The 21,334-nt window shown below is 46.1% G+C and overlaps 2 protein-coding genes across 3 annotated transcripts; both read left to right on the forward strand.

Annotated features, from left to right (window-relative positions):
* Window positions 1-937: 937 nt before the first annotated feature.
* Window positions 938-5,318, forward strand: LOC123067485 (uncharacterized). The gene is made up of 5 exons (XM_044490264.1): window positions 938-1,687; window positions 2,042-2,189; window positions 4,247-4,322; window positions 4,404-4,472; window positions 4,849-5,318. Exons 3-5 carry the CDS (start codon window positions 4,286-4,288, stop codon window positions 5,316-5,318), a joined length of 576 nt encoding a protein of 191 aa, XP_044346199.1. The 5' UTR covers window positions 938-1,687; window positions 2,042-2,189; window positions 4,247-4,285.
* A 2,111-nt stretch (window positions 5,319-7,429) lies between these two features.
* LOC123069700 (chaperone protein dnaJ 72) lies at window positions 7,430-21,059 on the forward strand. 2 transcript variants are annotated; one of them, XM_044492630.1, is made up of 3 exons: window positions 7,430-7,989; window positions 18,746-18,815; window positions 20,749-21,059. In XM_044492630.1, exons 1-3 carry the CDS (start codon window positions 7,568-7,570, stop codon window positions 20,809-20,811), a joined length of 555 nt encoding a protein of 184 aa, XP_044348565.1. In that variant the 5' UTR covers window positions 7,430-7,567; the 3' UTR covers window positions 20,812-21,059. The 2 variants fall into 2 exon arrangements, with proteins under 2 accessions (XP_044348565.1, XP_044348566.1); XM_044492631.1 differs by lacking the exon at window positions 18,746-18,815.
* The last annotated feature ends 275 nt before the right edge of the window (window positions 21,060-21,334 follow it).

Raw genomic sequence — 21,334 nt, forward strand, 5'->3', positions numbered from 1 at the left:
GACCTCTTTATAAGGGAGGCTCCTACCCCACTTGTATGAGCATGAGAACAAGAGGGACATCCACACACACTCCTCTGCCGCCCGCCACGTCACGCCTCGTCATGACGCGCCGCGGGTTGAGGGAATGAGTCGAGCCGATGTAAATTTTTGCCACGCACTACGGGTATATGAAAGGTCACGCGAAAGCTGAAATGTTTTGCTGTAGTGGAGATTGAATACGAACGGCGCACCTCTTCGCCTGCTGCTTGTTCGTTTCGTCTCCCTCGTTTTCTTCAGCTCCCAGCGCAGCCTCTCGCCTCCCTCTCTTGCGCCTATAAAAGGGAGGTCGCTCCTCTCAGAGAGACGCACCAGAATCTCTTCCTCCTCTCGCCACAAGTTCCTGAGCACTGCGCTGCTGCTACGTTCTTCCCCATCCCGTCTTGCGGCGTGCACCGCAGGTCGGGACAATAGGCCTCCGAAACCGCACCTTTTGAGTCCTGTACGGGAGAAGGGTGATAAGGTTTTTGGGGAGCGCTCTGCGCGACTACTGACTTCGACGTCACGGACGCCCCGGGCTCCCACGACTACTTCCCCGACGACGACTACTTCCCCGACGTCGACAACCTCCTCGACAACATGGAGGACACCGACCCCAAGTCCAGTGCCTCTGCTCCGGCTGCTGTCCAGTACGTGTTCTTGTTTTTCCTGTTAGAGGTCTTTCCACAATTCCTTGTTCTAGTGTTTGCCCTACACATGTTAGGATCTACCTCATATATGCATCTTGATCTACTGTCTGCTCGAGAGATGATCGGTTCTAGCTCCTATATGCAGATGTTATTTACCTTCACTTTGTCAAATCACATGACTTGTTTTATCACTGCTATACTAGTCATGATTTATCTAGTAATTCTGTTAATAAAATCACTCGATAAAATTGCTCATATTTCCAACATACTCCCTCCGTTCTGAAATACATGACGTTTTACGTCTGCACGTTGAAATTTCGTAACGCTACGAAATATACGGGTTTTCCATTTTTACCCTCGACCGCATCGCCCTCAGTCCCTCTCTCTCACTCTCTCTGTCTCCCTCGCCCGTATCGCTCTCTGCCTCTCTCCCACCGCATCTCCCTCCCCCTTGGCGCCGCCGCATCTCCCTCGCCCGCCTCGCCGCGCATCTCCCTCGCCCGCGTAGCAGCCGCATCTCCCTCGCCTGCATCGCTGCATCTCCCTTAACCGCGTCGCCGCTGCCCTCTTTCTCTCGCGTCATCCCTGCTTCGTTGTCCCAAGATTCGATTTTTACCGTCGGAGGAGCTGCTGGAGTAGGAGGAGCTGCGGGATGAGGATCTGTGGCGGTGAGAAGCTGCCGGATCTGTGCGGCTGTGGGGAGCTGCTGCATCTGTGCGGCGGTGACAAGGTGCAGTAAGCGGTGCCGAGCGCCAATGTGCCGAAGGAGAGGAGGATGGTGAGCAGTTGGACCCACGACGGCACATCCGCCCTGCCCCCGTGCTTGAGCGCGTCGTATACCACCTGACGGCGAAGGATGCGGTCGAACACCACCAGCGGCAGCTTGTCATCGCCGCGGCCGCCGCCGTCCTCCTCGCGTGCGGCCTCCATGAGCGACTCCTTGAGGAGCAGCTGTTGCATCAGGTGGTGAGAGGATGGACGTGGTGGCCCGGTTGTGCGTCCATGGATGATGACTCCTTGAGGTATTGCTCTCTCTTCCTCTTCCTGTCTCTTCTCCGTGAAAACTTAATGTCAGATGCTAGGAGTAGTGCTAGGAGTAGTGCTAGCAAATGGAGATTCTTGTGATCTTGTGTACTGCTAGGAGTAGTGCTAGCAAATGGAGATTCTTGTGATCTTGTGTACTGCTAGGAGTAGTGCTAGCAAATGTTACGGATGCTAATGTCAGATGTGAGGCCTTAATTGCCTACCGAGCTCTCTGTAATCAACCACGCAGCAATAGCATTTCAACATTTCTTCAGAGGTTTACTGTCGATGATCGATTTTTTTGCTTCAGTTGTCGTTCGATTCAGAGTTCCAATCCTCTGTTGTGCTTGCAGGGCGACGCTGACGGTGGTGCTTGTGGTGCCCGACGCTGACGTCGTGCTCGTGGTGCCCGACGCCTGCTGCTTCAGTCATTCATTCAGAGGAGTATCATCTGCGTGTCCGATCTGGAATCGCATGTTTTGGAGTCTTGTTTGGAATTAAGTGAGGCTCTTTCTACTGTGCACCAACATCTGTGAGCTTAATAGGGTTAAGAGTAGGACTGATTTTACAACTCCTCTTGCAATAGTACTGTTGTTTCCTCACCAACATCTGTGCTATTGTAGTTTTGGTTAAATTTGCAATGAGCTAGTGGAGTACTGTACTCCTCTTGCAGCAGTAATGTACTGTACTCATCTTACAGTAGTTAGTGAGTACACCAACAGTACTTACTGTAGTTTATCTCCATCTTCTCTCCATTTTAACTGAAAGTTTAATTTAAGCTTTAAAATTAACTGAAGCTTTACTTCAAAACTGCAATTATTCTGCTGTAGTTTCTGTAGTTTAAGTATTGTTTTCGAGTAGTGGTTGCAAAATTTGGAGTAGCAAACAGATCCAATATTTGGAGTACCTGAATAATCAGATTTGGAGTTTCTGGTTTGCAGTCAGATTAGCTTGGAGCAGTAGCAGTGCTTGCTCTGCTCTTCTCTTCTCAAATAAAAAAAGTGAGTTCAAGATTTGGGGTAGTGTAGATCTTCTCTTCTCTTTTCAGTTAATTTAAATTAACTCAAACCTTTCAGTTTCTTTAATTAAATTAACTGAAACCTTTTTCTATTAATTAAACTAACTTAAACCCTTTTTTGTTAATTAAACTAATTAAATGAAACCTTTTGCTGTTTAGTGGGGTAATTTAGTGTATATTGCTCTTCTCCTCTCATCTCTTCTCTTCTCTTCTCTTCAGTACTTGGCAGTAGGAGTAGTTCTTGGAGTAGGAGTATTACCCAGTGACAATTCCAGTAGGAGAAGTTCTTGGATCTCTTCTCTTCTCCTTTCTTTTCTTGAATTGGAGTACTCCTGGACATTAGTACTGTCTTGTTTATTAATAAAGCATTGGAGTACTCCAGGACATTAGTACTCCATGGAGTACTTACTCCAATAGCTTAATCCAGTTACTTACTCTCTTCTTATCTCTCCTCTCTTCTCTTCTCTTATCTGGAAATTAACTGTAAATTAAAACCTTTTCTGTTAATTAAATCTAAAATAAACCTTTTTAGTTAATCAGACTTAAATTAAAGCTTTTTAGTTAATTAAATCTAAATTAAACCTTTTCTGCTAATTAAATCTAAATTAATCCTCTCCTCTTCTATTCCACTCCTTTCCTCTCCTAGACCTTTCCTCCTAAGAAAATAAGAGAATTCGCTCCACACAAGCCGATGCAAACATATGGAGTAAAGATGATCATACAAATGGAGTAAAAAAATCCACTCCGCACAAGCCTTTGCAAACATACTCAAATATGGATTATAATCATACTCCACACAAATAATCACAAGGATGCAACAAGCATACTCCACAAGCCTCATCTCAGGTCTGTTGACAACAAGCATCTCAAGTCTCTTGGCAACAAGCATCTCAAGTCTCTTGACAACAAGCATCATCAGGTCTCTTGGCAACAGCATCTCAGGTCTCTTGACAACAAACATCTCAAGTCTCTTGGCAACAAGCATCTCAAGTCTCTTGACAACAAGCATCTCAAGTCTCTTGACAACAAGCATCCTCAGGTCTTTGGAAATAGCATCTCAGGTCTCTTGACAACAAGCATCCTCAGGTCTCTTGGCAACAAGCATATCAAGTCTCTTGACAACAAGCATCTCAAGTCTCTTGACAACAAGCATCCTCAGGTCTCTTGGCAACAACATCTCAGGTCTCTTGACAACAAGCATCTCAGGCCTCTTCCATTACTAGACCCTCTCCATTAGCCCTAAGTTGTGTAGGGCATTTGCGTAAACCTCTTGAGGGCACGACAATCTTGGAGGTAGCTGCCCACGACCCTCAAGCCTTTCCTTGGAGTTAACTTGGAGTAGTTCACTACTGTTTCATGATCTAACTTGGAGTATAACACTTGCAGATGATTATTAACACTTGCAGAGTACCAAATGAATTTGTTAATACCAAACTTTGTTGTTAAACATTGTTTATACCAAATGCATTTTTTAATTGCTCAACACTTGCTTGCTACTCCATTATAGGGGTACAAATGAACTATTGATTGTTCATGGCAGGAGTACTGGAGCTCACCAACTACATCTTGACCGGGATCGATGCCCTCTTCCTCTTCCATGTTCATATCATCTTGGAGTATGTCTTCTTCTTCAGCTGGAGTGCAATTGAGATCAAAATCCATGCTTCTGCCCTGACTATGTCTATTTCCTTTTTCAGGTACTGCCTATTCTGAAGTTGGTGCAATGGAGCCTGGAGCTGCACCTTCTGGACCTGGAGCCTGTTCAGGTACTGCCACAGTATAAGTTTATGCAACATCAAGCTCTGTAGTACTCCAACATCATGCAATCCTAGTCCTGTCATGAAAATGATGTTGCATGATGTTGTAAAAGTGATTCTGCCCCTGTAGTACTTCATCATGCAATTGTATTCCACCATCATGCTATTCTGTTAATGACACTCCAACATCATGCAACTGTTTCAGTAGTACTGCACTTTTACTCCAGTGCAGCACTGATTTTTGAATGCTCCAACATCATGCAACTACTCCAACATCATGCAACATCATGCTCCAGTACTAATTTTTGTCATGCTAAATTCTGTTGCCACAACCCTCAACACCATGCAACTGAATTGCCCGTTTTTGGACCTGTTGAACGACCAGGACCTGAAGCCGCCGGCGATCTGCAGTACCTGGAGGTGGAGCTGGCGAGGCCCTGGGAGGGTGACGGCAATCTGCAGCAGGACGCTGGTCTCGGGATGACGAGGTGGGGATTTGCTGGCCCAGGACGAGGAGGGGGATCTGCTGGCCCAAGAAGACGGGGAGGATGGGAGGGGATCTGCAGGGTGAGATGGGAGGTGATGGAGGTGGAGGATCCAGAGGTGGGGGCGATGGAGGTGGAGGATCCAGAGGTGGGGGCGATGGAGGTGGAGGATCCAGAGGTGGGGGCGATGGAGTTGGAGGATCCAGAGGTGGGGGGGCGATGGAGGCGGGCGGATCTGGAAGACGACCTGGGTGGAGATCGAGGAGAGAATTCAAAACTGAAGGGTAACCTGGTCATTTTGCTGCTTTTTCACCTGGTCGGGAAAAATCCCCAGCGTCATGTATTTCGGAACGGAGGGAGTAGTATATAAATATATAGATGTGACGCTCTCATTTTAGCCCATTGACACGTACCCATAATGAATTGATATTACATCTAAATAGAAATAGTGGTATGGTAAGAGAGACAAACACCTGTGCTCCCTCTGTAAACAAATATAAGAGTGTTTAGATAATCAAAATAGCTATCTAAACACTCTTATATTTCTTTCCAAAGGAAGTACTATTAAAGGGCAGTATGCCGTCATAACGGTTACTACTTTTCCTCACACCATTTTTCATGCACTAAAAAGAATCGGTTTTGATAAAGCACATCTAGATGTGTCCTAAATATGTGCATCTAAATCTTATGTCATTGATTTACATGGAGATTTGTGTCAGTATTTCTTTTATTTTCACTTTCACTTTTTCTTTTTATGTTTGATTGAGTCACTTAAATGTGTAATTACTAGAGATAGCTCATCCCCGGAAAGAAAAACAGGAAAAATATGTGACCCACTAATGCACATCGCACGTCCAAATTAAGCAACCTCAAGTTGCACGCCCGGTCCCCGCAACCCCCTCGCCCCCGTCTCTATTGTGTGAAAAGTCTCGCCACCACTCCGCCCACACACCTGAGCACCATCGCTCCAGCCCAGAGCTCTCGATTTGCAGTCCTGTGCTACACATGGCCAATCAATGCCTTCTGCCGCCGCTCCCCTCCTCGTCCACCTCGTGGTCATGGTGTTGTTGTCTTGTCTATGCCTACGTGAACGCCACCGCTCCGCCACCCGATCTCTACATGACGACCTGCCCTTCTTGTCGTCGTCTGACTCTCGTCTCCTCACTACAAATTTGGTGCTATTTTGTGACGAAAATCCAAGTGAGGGACCAAAAAACGCATTTTCTGTGATTGTTTTTCGTCACCAGCTGATTTTCTCCCGGATCAGCTCCTCAAGTACTTTGGTGACATTCTGGCCTGATTTTAGGTGACGCATTTGGTTGTCATTAGGTATGTGCATATTCCGTGATGATTTTTTGCGTCACAGAAAATGTTTGACGAGTTAGAGAAATAATAAAGTGGAGTTCAAAACGTATTTGGGGTTTTTTCTGACGTGGTAGAGTTTTGAACATATTAGAATCAAATTTGTAGGGCTAATGAGTTGGGGTGCTCATATTGAAACCCATTGATTTTTTTCCTGAGGGCACTCTCAATTTACTAAACTATGAAATGACATACCAATGGCTGTGTGTATCATGATGATGCAGAGGCCGGGGTGTTTCCCTTTTTTAAAAAAAAGAAAAAAAAATGAAATGACATAGCAATTCTGTAATAAAGCATGAACACGAAAATATGATCACAGAAAATAATATATCATTAAAAGTTCAGACATAGAACAAATATTTGGTTGAAATCTCTGCCATATCATCATTGGCCACCTCCATAGAAATTGAAATAACAGAGAATAATATATATAATGAGAAGGTTGAAATCTCTGTTGCCAGAGATAATACTCCCTCCATTCGGAATTAGTCGTCCAAGAAATGAATGTATTTAGATGTATTTTAATTGTAGATACATCCATTTTTGTGACAAGTAATTCCGAACGGAGGAAGTACATCGTAGGGTCGGAGGGGGAGGGGGGGGGGACCCTAACACTCCTAACCACCGATCCTATAAGGACGCTCTAGGGATCCGAGACCATCGCTGGCCACCTCCATGGTCAGTGTCGGCGTCCATGGGCTTCCTCCACAACTACGACATCTCTGAGGACGGGGCGTCGACCGTTGACTGGGCAGCCCACCCGAGTTCAAGTCCCGGCTTGAACGCGTGGTGCTCGCGGAGTTTCTCCTATAAATAAATGCCAACAAGAGTTAGCCCTTGAGTTGGTCTCATTTTTTAACTACGGCATCTCTGTTACTACTTTATCAACCACCTCCACACCACACCACAAGAAGGCCATGGTCATGGGCAATCTCTAAAAGTCTGATTAGTGCCACCCTTATTTGCATATAATCAGGTGTTCTACTCAAGAGATTAAAATCTGTTTTCGGTTAATCCTAAAGCAATTATATTTTAAATTTGGTTTGAGAATCAATTATTCTACATTTCTGGCCAGTAATCATGTATCAGTGGGTTTGTCAAATAAGCTAGACCGGCCCGGCCCATCAGTCTAATAGCTGTGGAAGAACGGGCGGCGGTAAGAGCGGCCACGATGCCCTCGTCGTCGCCTTCCTCCTCGATTCCTCGTCGTGCTTGCTCGCGATCCATTCTACACGGAGGCGAAACCCTCTGCACGCCATGGGCGACCACTACGGTACGCTCGGGGTGCGGCCCGACGCTACCAAGGCCGAGGTCAAGGCCGCCTTCCGGCGCCGCGCCCTGCGGGACCACCCCGACCGCCACGCTCAATCCGGTGACGCCGGTGCCCGAGCCGAAGCCGCGCGGCGCTTCCGCCAGGCCTCCGACGCTTACCACGTCCTCTCCGACGACCGAAGGAGGGCCGAGTACGACCTCCGTCTCCGCTCTTCCTCCTATGTCCGCACATCCTCCTCCACCTGGGCCTCCTCCTCGGGTTCGCACGGTTACGGCTACGGGCACAGGGAAAGTTCTTGGCGGCGGCCGCCTCCGGGAGGCGGAGGCGCATCGGTGGGATATGATTGGGGCTTGTTGCTGAAGGCGATGACGCGGCGAAGGTTCCTTCTCAATCTCGGCTTCTCCAGGTACCAAATTGACATCAATACTTTTGTTTCTTGAGTTCCTAATGGCGCCGTGCAGAGGGCTCTTGCACTAATTTGTTAGGTTTTCAACTTTCAAGTGAGAGTCCAATACCATTGCATGATTGTTACACAATATGGTTGATGTAGGGTGGAACCCTAAGAGGGATCTTTTCACACTTGGAGGGGGAAAAGGAGAGAAACAACAAGAACACAAAGAGGAAATCACTCCAACAATTCCCGATTACACATCCACTAGGATAACAACACAAGATCCACAAGTCACAAACACAATCAAAGGAAAGATACAATGGCAAAGTTCATCCCAAATCCAAAGGAGATGGGGGCTTGAAGATAGTCTTCTCCTTATGGAGGTCTTGAAATCCACAACGATTCTTCCCTAGGGGGTCTTGATCCTCCAAGAGGGAAGGTGAAGGAGCAAAGCTCACAAATATCTCATCTAATACTTTGCTAACCCTAAACATGGTCCTTGGTACGGAATATATAGCCTTGGGGTCGAAGGAGATGAAGAGGAGCCGAAGATGCAATCTCAGCCGGCCATCCTGGGAGGCCCGTGCGCACGGGGTAAGTTGGGCCCGTGCGCACGGGGGTCCCGTGGGCACGGTACAGGCCCGTGCGCACGGGGTGCTCCAGTGCCAGCTTCCTGTGTAGTCCGTGGGCACGGGGTCTCGGGGGCCCGTGCGCACGGGGTCGCCTGGGAGCCTTCCTGTGTTGCTGCTGTTGTCCTTCTTCTTGGTTCGCAAGGCCTTGGGGTGGTCCTCCTTCTCCTTGGTGATGCTCCTGAGCTTCTTGGTGATGTTCCTCTTCATACCTAAGGAGGCATAGCATATTTTGGTGAGGTAGTAACCATGTTCCATTCGTGTCCATATGCAAGTCTAGTAGGAAGGAGTTCACCTCGGTTTCCAAAGCACGTGCTCTAGCTCTTGTCATGGGTCCTCGTGGGGTTGGATGTGTCGGTGTAGAGTCCATGGGGATGATGGAAGGATGCTCCGCATCATCTCCCCTCCCTTGGGAAAGATCCGACCTCGGATCAAAATCTTCATCACCATGGTAAGGCGAGAGGTCTTTGACGTTGAAGATGTCGCTCACGTTGTACTTGTCTCGTGGGAGTTCAATCTTGTAGGCGTTGTCGTTGTAGCGTGCTAGCACCTTGAAGGGTCCATCGGCTCGAGGGAGAAGTTTGGACTTGCGTTCGTTGGGGAAGCGGTCCTTGCGAAGGTGTAGCCACACGAGATCGCCTATGTTGAAGATCATGGGTTGCTTGTTGACGTTGAGCTTGGTCGCTAGTCGTTGTACTTGGCGCTCGATGGTGTTCCTTGTATCTTCATGCATCTTCTTGATGTAGCTTGCTCGTGCACTCGCATCCATGTTGGTGCGCTCTTGTAGAGGAAGAGGTAGAATGTCCAATGGGGACAACGGGTTGAAGCCGTAGACGACCTCGAAGGGGGACTTGCCGGTAGTCGAATGTCTTGCACGGTTGTAGGCGTACTCGGCGATGGGTAGACACGCCTCCCACTCCTTGATGTTCTTCTTGATCAACACGCGAAGTAGAGTGGATAGTGTCCGGTTCGTCACCTCCGTTTGGCCGTCGGTTTGAGGATGGTATGCGGATGAGAACAAGAGCTTGATTCCGAGCTTGGCGCATAGCGTCTTCCAAAAGTAACTCAAGAACTTGACGTCGCGGTCGGAGACGATTGTCTTTGGTACTCCATGGAGGCGCAAGATTTCCCTACAAAAGAGATTTGCAACGTGTGAAGCATCGTCTATCTTGTTGCAAGGAATGAAATGTGCCATCTTAGAAAATCGGTCCACAACAACAAACACGGAATCCTTTCGATTTTGAGTTCTAGGCAAACCAAGTACAAAATCCATGCTAATGTCTTCCCAAGGTTGATAAGGAATAGGAAGAGGCATGTAAAGACCATCGGATTGAGCTTTAGACTTAGCTTTGCGACATGTCGAGCATCGGGTGGTGAAGCGTGAGACGTCGCGGAACATCTTGGGCCAAAAGTAGTTCCTGGAGAGCGTGGCGAATGTCTTGTCTCGTCCAAAGTGTCCCATGAGTCCGCCTCCATGAGCCTCTTGCAAAAGGAGCAAACGAAGAGAAGACTCGGGAATGTATAGTTTGTTAGCTCTTATAAGATAACCATCCTTGATGTAATATTGTTCCCAAGATGTATGCGTCAAACATTTAGCATAAAGTGTAGCAAAAGATGGATCATTAGCATACAAGTCTTTTATGTGCTCAAAGCCAACAACATTCAACTCAAGTTTGGTGACAAGCGTGCATATGCGTGAAAGTGCATCCGCAACTACATTTTCCTTACCCTTAATGTACTTGATCACATAGGGGAAAGATTCAATAAATTCACTCCATTTGGCATGACACTTGTTCAATTTGGCTTGACCTTTTAAGTACTTAAGCTTTCGTGGTCGGTATGTATGACAAACTCATGAGGTCTAAGATAATGTTCCCAAACATGTAGCACACGCACTAAGGCATACAATTCTTTGTCATATATGGGATAGTTTAGTTGAGCACCGGAGAGTTTTTCACTAAAATAGGCAATTGCTCGTTTTTCTTGCATCAAAACTCCGCCAATTCCGGTACCACTAGCATCACAATGAACTTCAAAAGTTTTCTCAAAGTTGGGCAAGGCAAGAATCGGTGCATTAGTAAGCAATGACTTGAGCTCATCAAAAGCGGTTGATTGCAAAGATCCCCACACAAAAGGAGCATTCTTCTTACTCAAAGCATGCAAAGGAGCGGCAATAGTGCTAAAGTCTTTCACAAAGCGACGATAAAAACCCGCAACACCAAGAAAACTACGCACTTGTTGCAAATTGGTGGGTTGGGGCCAAGTTTTAATTGCTTCAATTTTAGATTCATCAACGTGGACACCTTTGGAAGAGACAACAAAACCCAAGAAAACCACTTTGTCAACACCAAATGTGCACTTTTTCATGTTGGCATAAAGACGTTCCTTGCGAAGGGTTTGCAAAACAGCCCTAACATGATTAAGATGCTCTTTCATGGTTTTGCTAAACACAAGAATATCATCGAAGTAAACCACAACAAAGACTCCAATATAAGGGAGAAGCACATAATGCATAAGACGCACGAAAGTACCGGGAGCCTCCGATAAACCCATAGGCATAACTAACCACTCATATAAGCCAAATTTGGTTTTGAAAGCAGTTTTCCATTCATCACCCTCTTGTATGCGGATTTGATAATAGCCACTTTTAAGATCAATTTTTGAGAAAAAGTGGCTCCGCTAAGTTCATCAAGCATATCATCTAAGCAAGGGATGGGATGCCTATAGCGAATGGTAATAGCATTTATAGGTCTACAATCGGAACACAAGCGGAAACTTCCATCTTGCTTAGGCACAAGTATAACGGGAACGGCACAAGGGCTTAAGCTTTCACGTACATGACCGTTGTCGATGAGTTGTTGTACTTGCCGTTGGATCTCCTTAGTTTCTTCGGGGTTGACACGGTATGGAGCTTTGTTTGGAAGTGGCGCTCCGGGGATGAGGTCGATTCGATGCTCAATGCCTCGAAGAGGAGGTAGACCCGGAGGTAGCTCATCGGGGAAAACGTCTTGAAATTCCTGCAAAAGAGATTGAAACACTAAAGGTAGCTCGTAAGAGGTGTTAGTTTTTGGTTCTCCATCCTTGCACACAAGGACAAAGTGCATCACACTCGATGGGTTCTCACACACTTCTCTCATCTCACTTTTTGTGGCAAATAGTATGAGGTTTTTCTCTCTAGGCGAAGAGGCGCTCAAGTTTGGCTTGTGGCTCTCACTCACTTTTGGGTGGATCACTTTCTCACTCTTCTCTCCATGATGGGTGGCTTGCTTGTCGGCTATCACTTGACTAGGAGACGTAGGTCGTAGCACATACTCCTTCCCTTTCATCTTGAAGCTATAGTGATTGGTACGCCCATTGTGGATGACACCACGGTCGAATTGCCATGGTCGACCAAGAAGGAGGTGGCAAACGGTCATTGGGACCACATCACACTCCAAAGTGTCCTCATATGCACCAATTTTGAAGGAGACTTGGACCGTATGCTCAACTCGTATAGTGCCGGAGTCACTTAGCCATTGAACCTTGTAGGGGTGCGGATGCTTCCTCTTGACCAATTGAAGCTTGGAGCATAGTTCTTCACTTGCCAAGTTGTGACAACTACCTCCATCGATGATGACCTTGACGGATCTTCCATTGATGCCGGCCTTTGTGTGGAAGATGTGGCATCGTTGGTCTTCTTCTTGTTGATGTTGAAGAGTCAAGACCTTGGAGACAACGAGAGCGGGGCTCGAATCCTCATCACAAAAGACTCGATCATCTTCATCCTCATTCACGCGCCGGTGCATGGCCACTTGCTCAAGGGCTTCCATCTCATCTTCACTCATTGAGTCGTAGGTGCCATCGTCATTGAGGATCATGGTCCGCTTGTTTGTGCATTCATAGGACTTGTGGCCTCGGCCGCCGCAAGTGAAACACTTGAAGGAGCTCGTCTTGACGGTCTCATCGGTCGGAGTAGATGAAGAAGCACGCGACTTGTAGTTGCTTGTGGTAGGAGGAAGGCGACTTGAACTTGACGAAGGTTTCTTGTAACTTGGCTTGTCATCGTTGCTTGGAGAAGGCTTGGTTGATGTAGATGTTGGAGGAGTTGTTGAAACTTGGTTGTTGGAGAAGCCGTATGTCTTGGATGAGTACTTGGCATACTTGAAGTCATCTTGCACTTGACGTTCCGCCTTGGTCACTTGATGCACGAGCTCGATGAGGTTGGAGTAGGGTTGGAAGTCGGCGATCTTCTTGATGGGATGATTGAGTCCATTCAAGAATCGTGCCATTGTTTGCTCATCATCTTCCTTGACATTGGCTCGAATCATGGCTATCTCCATCTCCTTGTAGTATCCTTCAACACTCTTTGTACCTTGCTTGAGGAGTTGTAGCTTCTTGAAGAGCTCGCGGTTGTAGTAGGTGGGCACAAATCGTGCTCGCATGACATCCTTCATGTGAGCCCAAGTGGTGATTGGAGGGTCACCTCTTGCTTCTCGACGCTCAAGGACTTGTTCCCACCATATGAGCACATAGTCTTGGAACTCAAGTGATGCCATAGCGATCTTCTTCTCTTCCTCATAGTTGTGCAAACGAAAGATTTTGTCAACCTTCAATGCCCATGAGAGGTACTCTTCGGGATCATTGCTTCCATTGAACTTGGGCATGGTGAATTTAAGCTTGCCATAGCGTTGCTCTTCATTGTGTTGTTGGCGATGGTGATGATGACGCCCTTGACGTGGAGGGTAATCATCCTCATATTGCTCTTGGCGTGGAGGAAGTCCATGATCAACTTGCTCTTGTTGAACTTGAGGTTGAGGTGGAGCTTGACGAGCTTGTGGAGGAGCTTGAGGGACTTGACGGTGCACACGTGGTTGGTAGTTCCTCTCTTGGATTTCTTCTCGAAGGGCTTCCTCTTGATTGCGCCGTTCGCGATTGCGGTTTGCGATGGCTCGACTTGATTCTTGAAGGGCACGTTGCGCCTCAAGAGCTTGCACTTCTCGTTGTTGTTGTTGAAGACGTTGAGCCTCGGCGTCTTGTTCCTCTTGGTGTAGACGCGCTCGTTCTTCCTCTTGGCGCCGTAGTCGTTGTCGTTCTTGAGCTTGAGCAAAAGCGTCTTGGTTTGAGTGAGGACGAGGAACTTGCTCATCGACTTGCTCTTGTGAATGCTTGATGTGTAGCGGGTTGCGAGATGCATGACGGTCTTGACGCGCGGCTCGTCGAAGAGTGTTCGATGACGGTGTACTTGAGCCGGAGAAGGTGTCGTCGGAGTGTCGACTTGAGTGGCTCCGTCTTGAGTAGGAAGAAGTTGAAGGAGGCCGGTTCACCAACAAAGCGCGGATCTCGTCCATTCTTGCATCGTTCTCTTGCTTGTGCGCGTCGAGCTTGTTGTCGAAGTAGTCCCGTGTACGTTGCTCGGAGAGTCGCAAGTCGGTGGCGAGGTTGTCGATGCGGTCGTTCATTGCTTGTTGCTCTTGATGTAGTGCTCGTTGTGCACCAAAGAGGTGGCTCTTGGTGACGAATGATGACATGTCGTCGTCTTGCTCGATGAAGAGTGGGTTGGTAGAGGAACTTGGCCTATCCATCATATGAAAGTGGTGGTGAGTAGGAAAATGAGAGAACAAAACCAAAGTTACCTTTGCCGAAGATTGTGGATGTAACAAGTACGATCCCACGTGATGTTATAATAGGGGAATTGGTACCGGGAATTGTTTCTCACACCTACAAGTAAATGGTCTATGGAGGAGCTTGGTTAGGAAAGGCACAAATAATTCAAGCAAATGTTAGTCAAGATGTTGATGAAGTTGAGAAGATTCACAAATGGCAAGTAAGACAAATAGATCAACCTCCAAAGATAACACGAGGAACACACACACGGAAGATAAATGGGATCCGCACAACCAAGGGGTGAGCTCGAAGATGTCGAACCACGGGAAAAGCTCTTGTCGTACGGATACTAGAGAGACGCTAGCTCGATTGCACTAATGGGCTAGATACGCTAGTGCACCAACCTAATAGAGAAACCGCTCGTCTCACTATCCCAAGTATGCTTATGTATGTGATGACCAAGATGATGCACGTATGCTAAGAGGCTCGATGCTATTGCTTATAAGCTCTTTGCTTCTCTTCTCTTTTGCTTAAAAGTTTTCTTTTTTTTTGACTATGCCACGATGCTTGATATACGAGCCACACAACGAGGTAACAAGTAGTAAATGCACGGGATGGACGGAACACTAATGGTGCACTAAGGCGTGGCCCGGCAATACTCAACAAGCTAGTCTCGATGGGTAAGCTACGCAAAAGGGCTCGAAGCTATCAAGTTAATGGCAAGGGAGTACAAGGCGTCGTCGAGGTTACCGTCCTTGCTTACGGTAGTGATGAAGATGATCTTGTCGAAGCCGATGTGTTGTCCGAGTCGATGATTGGTGGCGATGATGATGATACCAACTCGCGCCTAAGTAGCCGAAACACCTTAGGACACGAGAGAAACCGCGACCCAAACTCAAACAAACACGTGGAATGGTGCGGAAGAACACAAGAGGTGGTGGGGAAACGAAATGAGGAAAAACAGAAAATGGCCGAAACTCCCTGGATAGTCCGTGCGCACGGGGTAAGTGAGGCCCGTGTGCACGGGGTCCCGATGGCCCGTGTGCACGGGGTCCTCTGTGAGCGGACGAACTGCTCTGATACCGTGATGATTCCCAAGTTTTTGGCCAAATTCGAACGGTCGAAGGGTGGGGATGAAGGTGGAGGGGTAGATCCACTTGCCAAACACCAAATTCGTGGATCAAAACAACCAAATCTCACAAGATCAAACAAATTGCAAGAAAATTTTTGGGGCTATTTTTGGTGGGGATTTTCGGATTAGGACGAAAAACAACAAAATCAAGCTAGAAAGTGGAAGGTAGGGACTCCAAGATGTGAATCAACGTGGCTCATGATACCAAGATGATGTAGGGTGGAACCCTAAGAGGGATCTTTTCACACTTGAAGGGGGAAAAGGAGAGAAACAACAAGAACACAAAGAGGAAATCACTCCAACAATTCCCGATTACACATCCACTAGGATAACAACACAAGATCCACAAGTCACAAACACAATCAAAGGAAAGATACAATGGCAAAGTTCATCCCAAATCCAAAGGAGATGGGGGCTTGAAGATAGTCTTCTCCTTATGGAGGTCTTGAGATCCACAACGATTCTTCCCTAGGGGGTCTTGATCCTCCAAGAGGGAAGGTGAAGGAGCAAAGCTCACAAATATCTCATCTAATACTTTGCTCTCCCTAAACATGGTCCTTGGTACGGAATATATAGCCTTGGGGTCGAAGGAGATGAAGAGGAGCCGAAGATGCAATCTCAGCCGGCCATCCTGGGAGGCCCGTGCGCACGGGTTAAGTTGGGCCCGTGCGCACGGGGGTCCCGTGGGCACGGTACAGGCCCGTGCGCACGGGGTGCTCCAGCGCCAACTTCCTGTGTAGTCCGTGGGCACGGGGTCTCGGGGGCCCGTGTGCACGGGGTCGCCTGGAGCCTCCTGTGCTGCTGCTGTTGTCCTTCTTGTTGATTCGCACGGCCTTGGGGTGGTCCTCCTTCTCCTTGGTGATGCTCCTGAGCTTCTTGGTGATGTTCCTCTTCATACCTTAGGAGGCATAGCATATCTTGGTGAGGTAGTAAACATGTTCCATTCGTGTCCATATGTAAGTCTAGTAGGAAGGAGTTCACCTCGGTTTCCAAAGCACGTGCTCTAGCTCTTGTCATGGGTCCTCGTGGGGTTGGATGTGTTGGTGTAGAGTCCATGGGGATGATGGAAGGATGCTCCACATCAATGGTTTATGGATGTCTTGGTGTAAGAAATTAAACAGAACCTCAGAACCAAACCTCTAAATTGGGTTACCACAAGTACTGGAATCTTTGTTATCATTGCTGTCCGGTCAAATGTGAATGCGCTTCGAGCTGGCAATCAGTTCAGACATTTTTCCAAAGAAATTTCGTCATATTAAACTTCAATACCTGTTCCACCTCATGCAATGGCATTCTTACTTCATAACTGTTTTGGCTGTTGACAGAGTACTAATAATTCATAACTGTGAAACTAAAATTGACATGATCATATGGCTACTCTTGGTGGAATGGTGGTTGATGATGAGTCGGTGAACTTGGCTCACAAATCCTATAATGATCATGGGTTAGATGGCACAGATTGGTGCTAAAATCAATGCTAAGTAGTAGTGAGGGGCTTAAATGCCAAACTAACATGGAACAATGTGAGTGTAAGTGTTGTTAACAAATCTATCCGAGGAATCGAACAAACTAACATGGAACAAGCCTCTGCACACAGTTTTTTCCAATAAATGAACCAGATTTGAAAATAATGAGTTTATTGGACTGAAAACCAATTTAAAGCCATCTCAACATTGGACATAGCCTTCTTTAACGAATGCAGGTGCAGCAAATTCCCCAGAGTGATAGTTTTTTCTGAAGTAAGCTTCAAGTCAACCTTCCCTACTCCAGAAGCAGCAGATACGAGCTGTTTCCTATCAAGAAAGGAAGAACAGTTGGCACATGCATGAGTTTTGGCTCTTGTAATTGTATGAACCAACCAATCAATGGATTGACAATTGACATGATATAACCTATAAGTAGAACAAGGGTATAATGAATAATCATACACTGAGGTACTAGATTCACCGACAACCATGCCTAGAGTTCTACCCTTGCGAGCCATTCTTCCCGCCTTCCCTGTTGTGGCATACATATCTTGGCCTTGTGGCCTACCTCACTGCACTTAAAGCAGGTGGCACCTTAAAGTTTGTTTCTTACTAGATTGGATTTTGATGCCCTGTCATGTGGGACACAAGCCACATCTCTCTCCACATCCTGGTGAGCAATCGAGTCATCAAACTTCATGCCCTCTCATTTCTGATTAAGTGCGGCAGCAAAACTTCTCCATGATGGTGATTTTGGGAATTATGCCCCTACAACAAACTTGGAGTTGTCTTGAACATCGGATTGAGCCATCTTATCCACTATTGTTGTAGGATCGTGGGGCTGCCTTATCACTGACTCATTATCAACTGTCTTGTTGTTGTGGCATTGTTCGACCACCTAGACCTAGCACCCTGATTCTGAAACCACGAATTGGTGGTCTAACACACCCCGTAGCTCCATGACAAATTTGTATGTCATAGAGCTGCTCCGAAAAGATGATACACGCAACAGTTTTGTTTGCTACCTCAAGATCCACCTCTTGCTGGCAAGTCAGCAGGTGTCACCTGTAGTATAACCCGCCACAGGTTCTAGGGTAAGCGATAGTCACGTACTTAGACTGCCGTCTTTAATCTTTTCAGTATTCAGTCCTTAAATATGAATACTAGTCACAATGACATGTTATTCTCTGGTGATGTTTGGAGTGCTAAAGCTAATGAAGTCACAATGACAAGTTATTCTCTAGTGATGTTTGGAGTGCTAAAGCTAATGATTTTTTTTTCACTTACTTAATTTCTCTGAAAAATACATGCAATATGAAGTAATAACCGAATCACTTCTAATTTAATTGCAAGTCAGTACCCAAGAGGTAAATTAACTCCACTAACCAACAGATTAAGAGTAGGCAGGAGAGCGCAAAGCATACAAAGTAGGGTACCCTACAAAGTATAGTTGATCGTGCTAGTATGGGAAGAACAAGACAGCTCCACACAAGGCAACATGAAACTGATGTCCAGGCAAATACTATTAATCATGATAAAATAGACATACATGTACTAGAACTAGTAATAGCAGGTATTATAACACTAGATCACTCAAACATAATAATATAATTACCTAAGTGAGATTAAACAGTTTGATGCACTTATACTCTGATGGGAAGTTCACTCGAAGAGTTGACCACGTTCAGTGGCCAGCCAAAGAACAGAGGAAGTAGATGTTACTTGCATATGTCAACATAACTCGCCCCACAAGGCCGAGAGAATGTCCTAGAGGGTGCTAAATTTGACCGGCCATGGCGTGTGCTACCAGGAGATACATATGCTTAACATTGCAAACTCCTGTGATTCCCTTTAGCGTTTTATGTAGTAATATCAACTGTTCTAGTCCGAATGGCCTCCCATTATTTTTATTATGATAGGGGTTGAGTTCGATGGCTCATGATGATAATTCTGCACTGCAGTGTATTGCTTTCTGGTGCAGCTTTTCTTGATGGAAGTATTCTGGAACTCTGGAACATGAATAACTCCGGGGTAAGTGTATATAGCCGGTGAACTTCTAGTGCTTTATCTAGAGTAACTTTCATTCTCATTTATTTCTTTTCTCTCTCAGTATCCACGCGAGTTCCTTTGGTTTAATGATTTAACCCTTGTTCTTTTGAATTTATTTCCGTCAAGAGCAAATTGATTTGGTTGTTGAGTGACGAAAGCTGAGTGAAGCTAATAATATGCAGTTGATTGGAATTGTTATAAGGGAAAAGGTGGTACAAAATATCAAACGGTGAAACTTAATCCTTTTAACATTATCCATGTGATACCTTCTCCTTATCTGATTGTGACCATCACTGTAATGCGTCCAGTTTGTTCATTAAGCTAGAAAGATTGCAATTCACTGATAAGTTCAGGTTAAGTGCGGAATATGATGGAGATGCCCTTTTCTTTTTCCCCAGTTGGTAGTTAGAATGCTTCAGTTTGGATTTTCTTGTACCTTCCAATGATGAACCACCCTTTGGAAACTATGGAACAGCTTCATGTTTTTCAAAGTTGTATTTCCAATTGATTAGAAAATGAACATCAGTTCTTGAGAGTTTTCAATTTGCATATGTAATTAAACTTAACCCCTCGGTAACTTGTAGCTGCTTGGTCAGGTGAGGAGTAGGGATTAATCGGTGAATCGGCCTGTTAACTGAATTTATCGTTAACCCATTTATTGGTAGGTTAGTTAGGACCATATATATCTTTGCTACATATAGCAATAATGCAGCAGCAGCAGCAATAAAGAAGAGGTAATAAGCAGTGGCAGCAGCAACAACATATAGCACAGAGCAGGAGCAGCATATAGCATAGCACAAAGCAGATCAGCATATAGCACAGACTGCTTGAAGGGGGCGGCGACCTGGAGCAGGAAGAAGAAGGCATGTGAGCTCGCGGAGGGGGAGGCAAGCTCGTCTGCCATGCTGCTGGTCTCGGGGAGGGGGAGGGGAAGGGGAGGGAGGGGCGGCGGGCTCGAGCGGGAGGAAGAGGCTAGGTGCCTGGATCCTTGAGGAGTGCAGGCACCTCTGGTGGATGGTGCCTGCGGCTGCTCCTAGCCTCCTCCAACGAGGGTTACTACGGGAGGGGAGGGGAGAGTGAGAAGGGGCTGACCTAAAACAACCAGTTTTGGGGTAAAGGAGGGAATGGTCCAAAATTTTGGAGCCCAAATTTCTCTCTCCCTCTATTCAGTTAATCGGCCCAGTGGGATAAATCGGCCTTACAGCCGATTACTCCGCTGGACCAGTTAACACGATGGATAAGATGTTATCGCATCCATGACCTACGGATTCAGGATTAACTGGCCGATTACCTAAAATATCAGCCGATATTTTTAACAGTGATGTGAAATGGTTATTCTTGTTTACTTGAGGAAATTTTCTTTCACTGAATCATATATCGAGTTTAAATGTTCTACACATATATGTACACCAAATCTTATTGGCATGCTTAGCAGTAGCGGCTATAATGAGCTGATACTCTTTCTTTTCTTGCTTATATAAGATAGTAAAATGGGTCTTATTTTGACTCTGATTACAACTTTCCCGTCATAGTACTTTATATCTCTTACCCCTTTTTTCTTGTGTACGTCAGGGTAGTATATCTTAGATTTAGAGGTTGCAACGCCTAGCTACGTCAGGGTAGTATATCTTAGTACATCAGTTTTGTTAGGTGTGTAATTTCGTGTGTAGAGGTGATACGAAACCCCTCGGGCAGCTTAGTTAACATGTGCTCTCAGTTATGCTGGGTAGGGTGAGTGAGAAACAAAGAGGAGGATTATTATAATTATATAAATATTATGTCAGGCATCATCAGCATATGACTGCTTAAACTTATTCTTGCTATTACTACTTACTAGTACTAGTGTTGTAGAAAAGAAAGGATTACTACTTACTACTAGTGACATGAAGTCGTGTTTTGTCTATTTGCTGTGCAGAAATCATTTGAAGAAGCAATGGAGTCGATTGAGAACGTAAAAGGGGGAAAGGGGAATAGGTAGAAAAGTAGACAAGTTCCATCAAATTGTGGTACACTGGTACTGTGGTACATAGAAAAACGAGTGCATATTGTTGTTCAGATCCTTCTGTACAGTCGCAATATTATGTTTGTGACAAAGTGACGACTGATTACCTGATCAGCGTAGCTGTGTATGATTGTGATGTGCATCTATGCCTAAGGTTCTTCCAGTGCAAAGATTCAGACAAGTTGTCTTTTAACCTCCTCTAATCATGTTTTGTTTCCTCGGAATCTGCAAGTAATCGCATTGTGTAGTGTAATGGTACAGACAGAATGGTGGGTAGGAAGGTTGATGCGGAGCATCCCTTGTCCATCCACATGGACACGCCATCACCGTCGCAAGCACCGAGAGGACCAGTGACAAGAGCACGTGCACGCAACATCGACAACGAGGTCACTTCTTTCCTCTTCGAGTCTCGTTCGGAATTGCATATGAATCATGTCCTACCTCAAACGGAGATGTTATGCTTTCTTAGGTACTTGGGAGATCGTCACGAGGAACACAG

The sequence above is a fragment of the Triticum aestivum genome, chromosome 3B, assembly GCF_018294505.1.
Source record: "Triticum aestivum cultivar Chinese Spring chromosome 3B, IWGSC CS RefSeq v2.1, whole genome shotgun sequence".
Classification (NCBI taxonomy): Eukaryota; Viridiplantae; Streptophyta; class Magnoliopsida; order Poales; family Poaceae; genus Triticum; species Triticum aestivum.

Coding starts and splice junctions, on each gene's coding strand:
- LOC123069700 (XM_044492630.1), top strand. CDS start 7,568: ATGGGCGACCACTACGGTACGCTCGGGGTGCGGCCCGACGCTACCAAG. Junction 7,990..18,745: donor CTCAATCTCGGCTTCTCCAG/GTACCAAATTGA, acceptor TCTGCACTGCAG/TGTATTGCTTTCTGGTGCAG. Junction 18,816..20,748: donor GGAACATGAATAACTCCGGG/GTAAGTGTATAT, acceptor TTTGCTGTGCAG/AAATCATTTGAAGAAGCAAT.
- LOC123067485 (XM_044490264.1), top strand. CDS start 4,286: ATGCCCTCTTCCTCTTCCATGTTCATATCATCTTGGA. Junction 4,323..4,403: donor CATGTTCATATCATCTTGGA/GTATGTCTTCTT, acceptor TTCCTTTTTCAG/GTACTGCCTATTCTGAAGTT. Junction 4,473..4,848: donor TGGACCTGGAGCCTGTTCAG/GTACTGCCACAG, acceptor TTGAACGACCAG/GACCTGAAGCCGCCGGCGAT.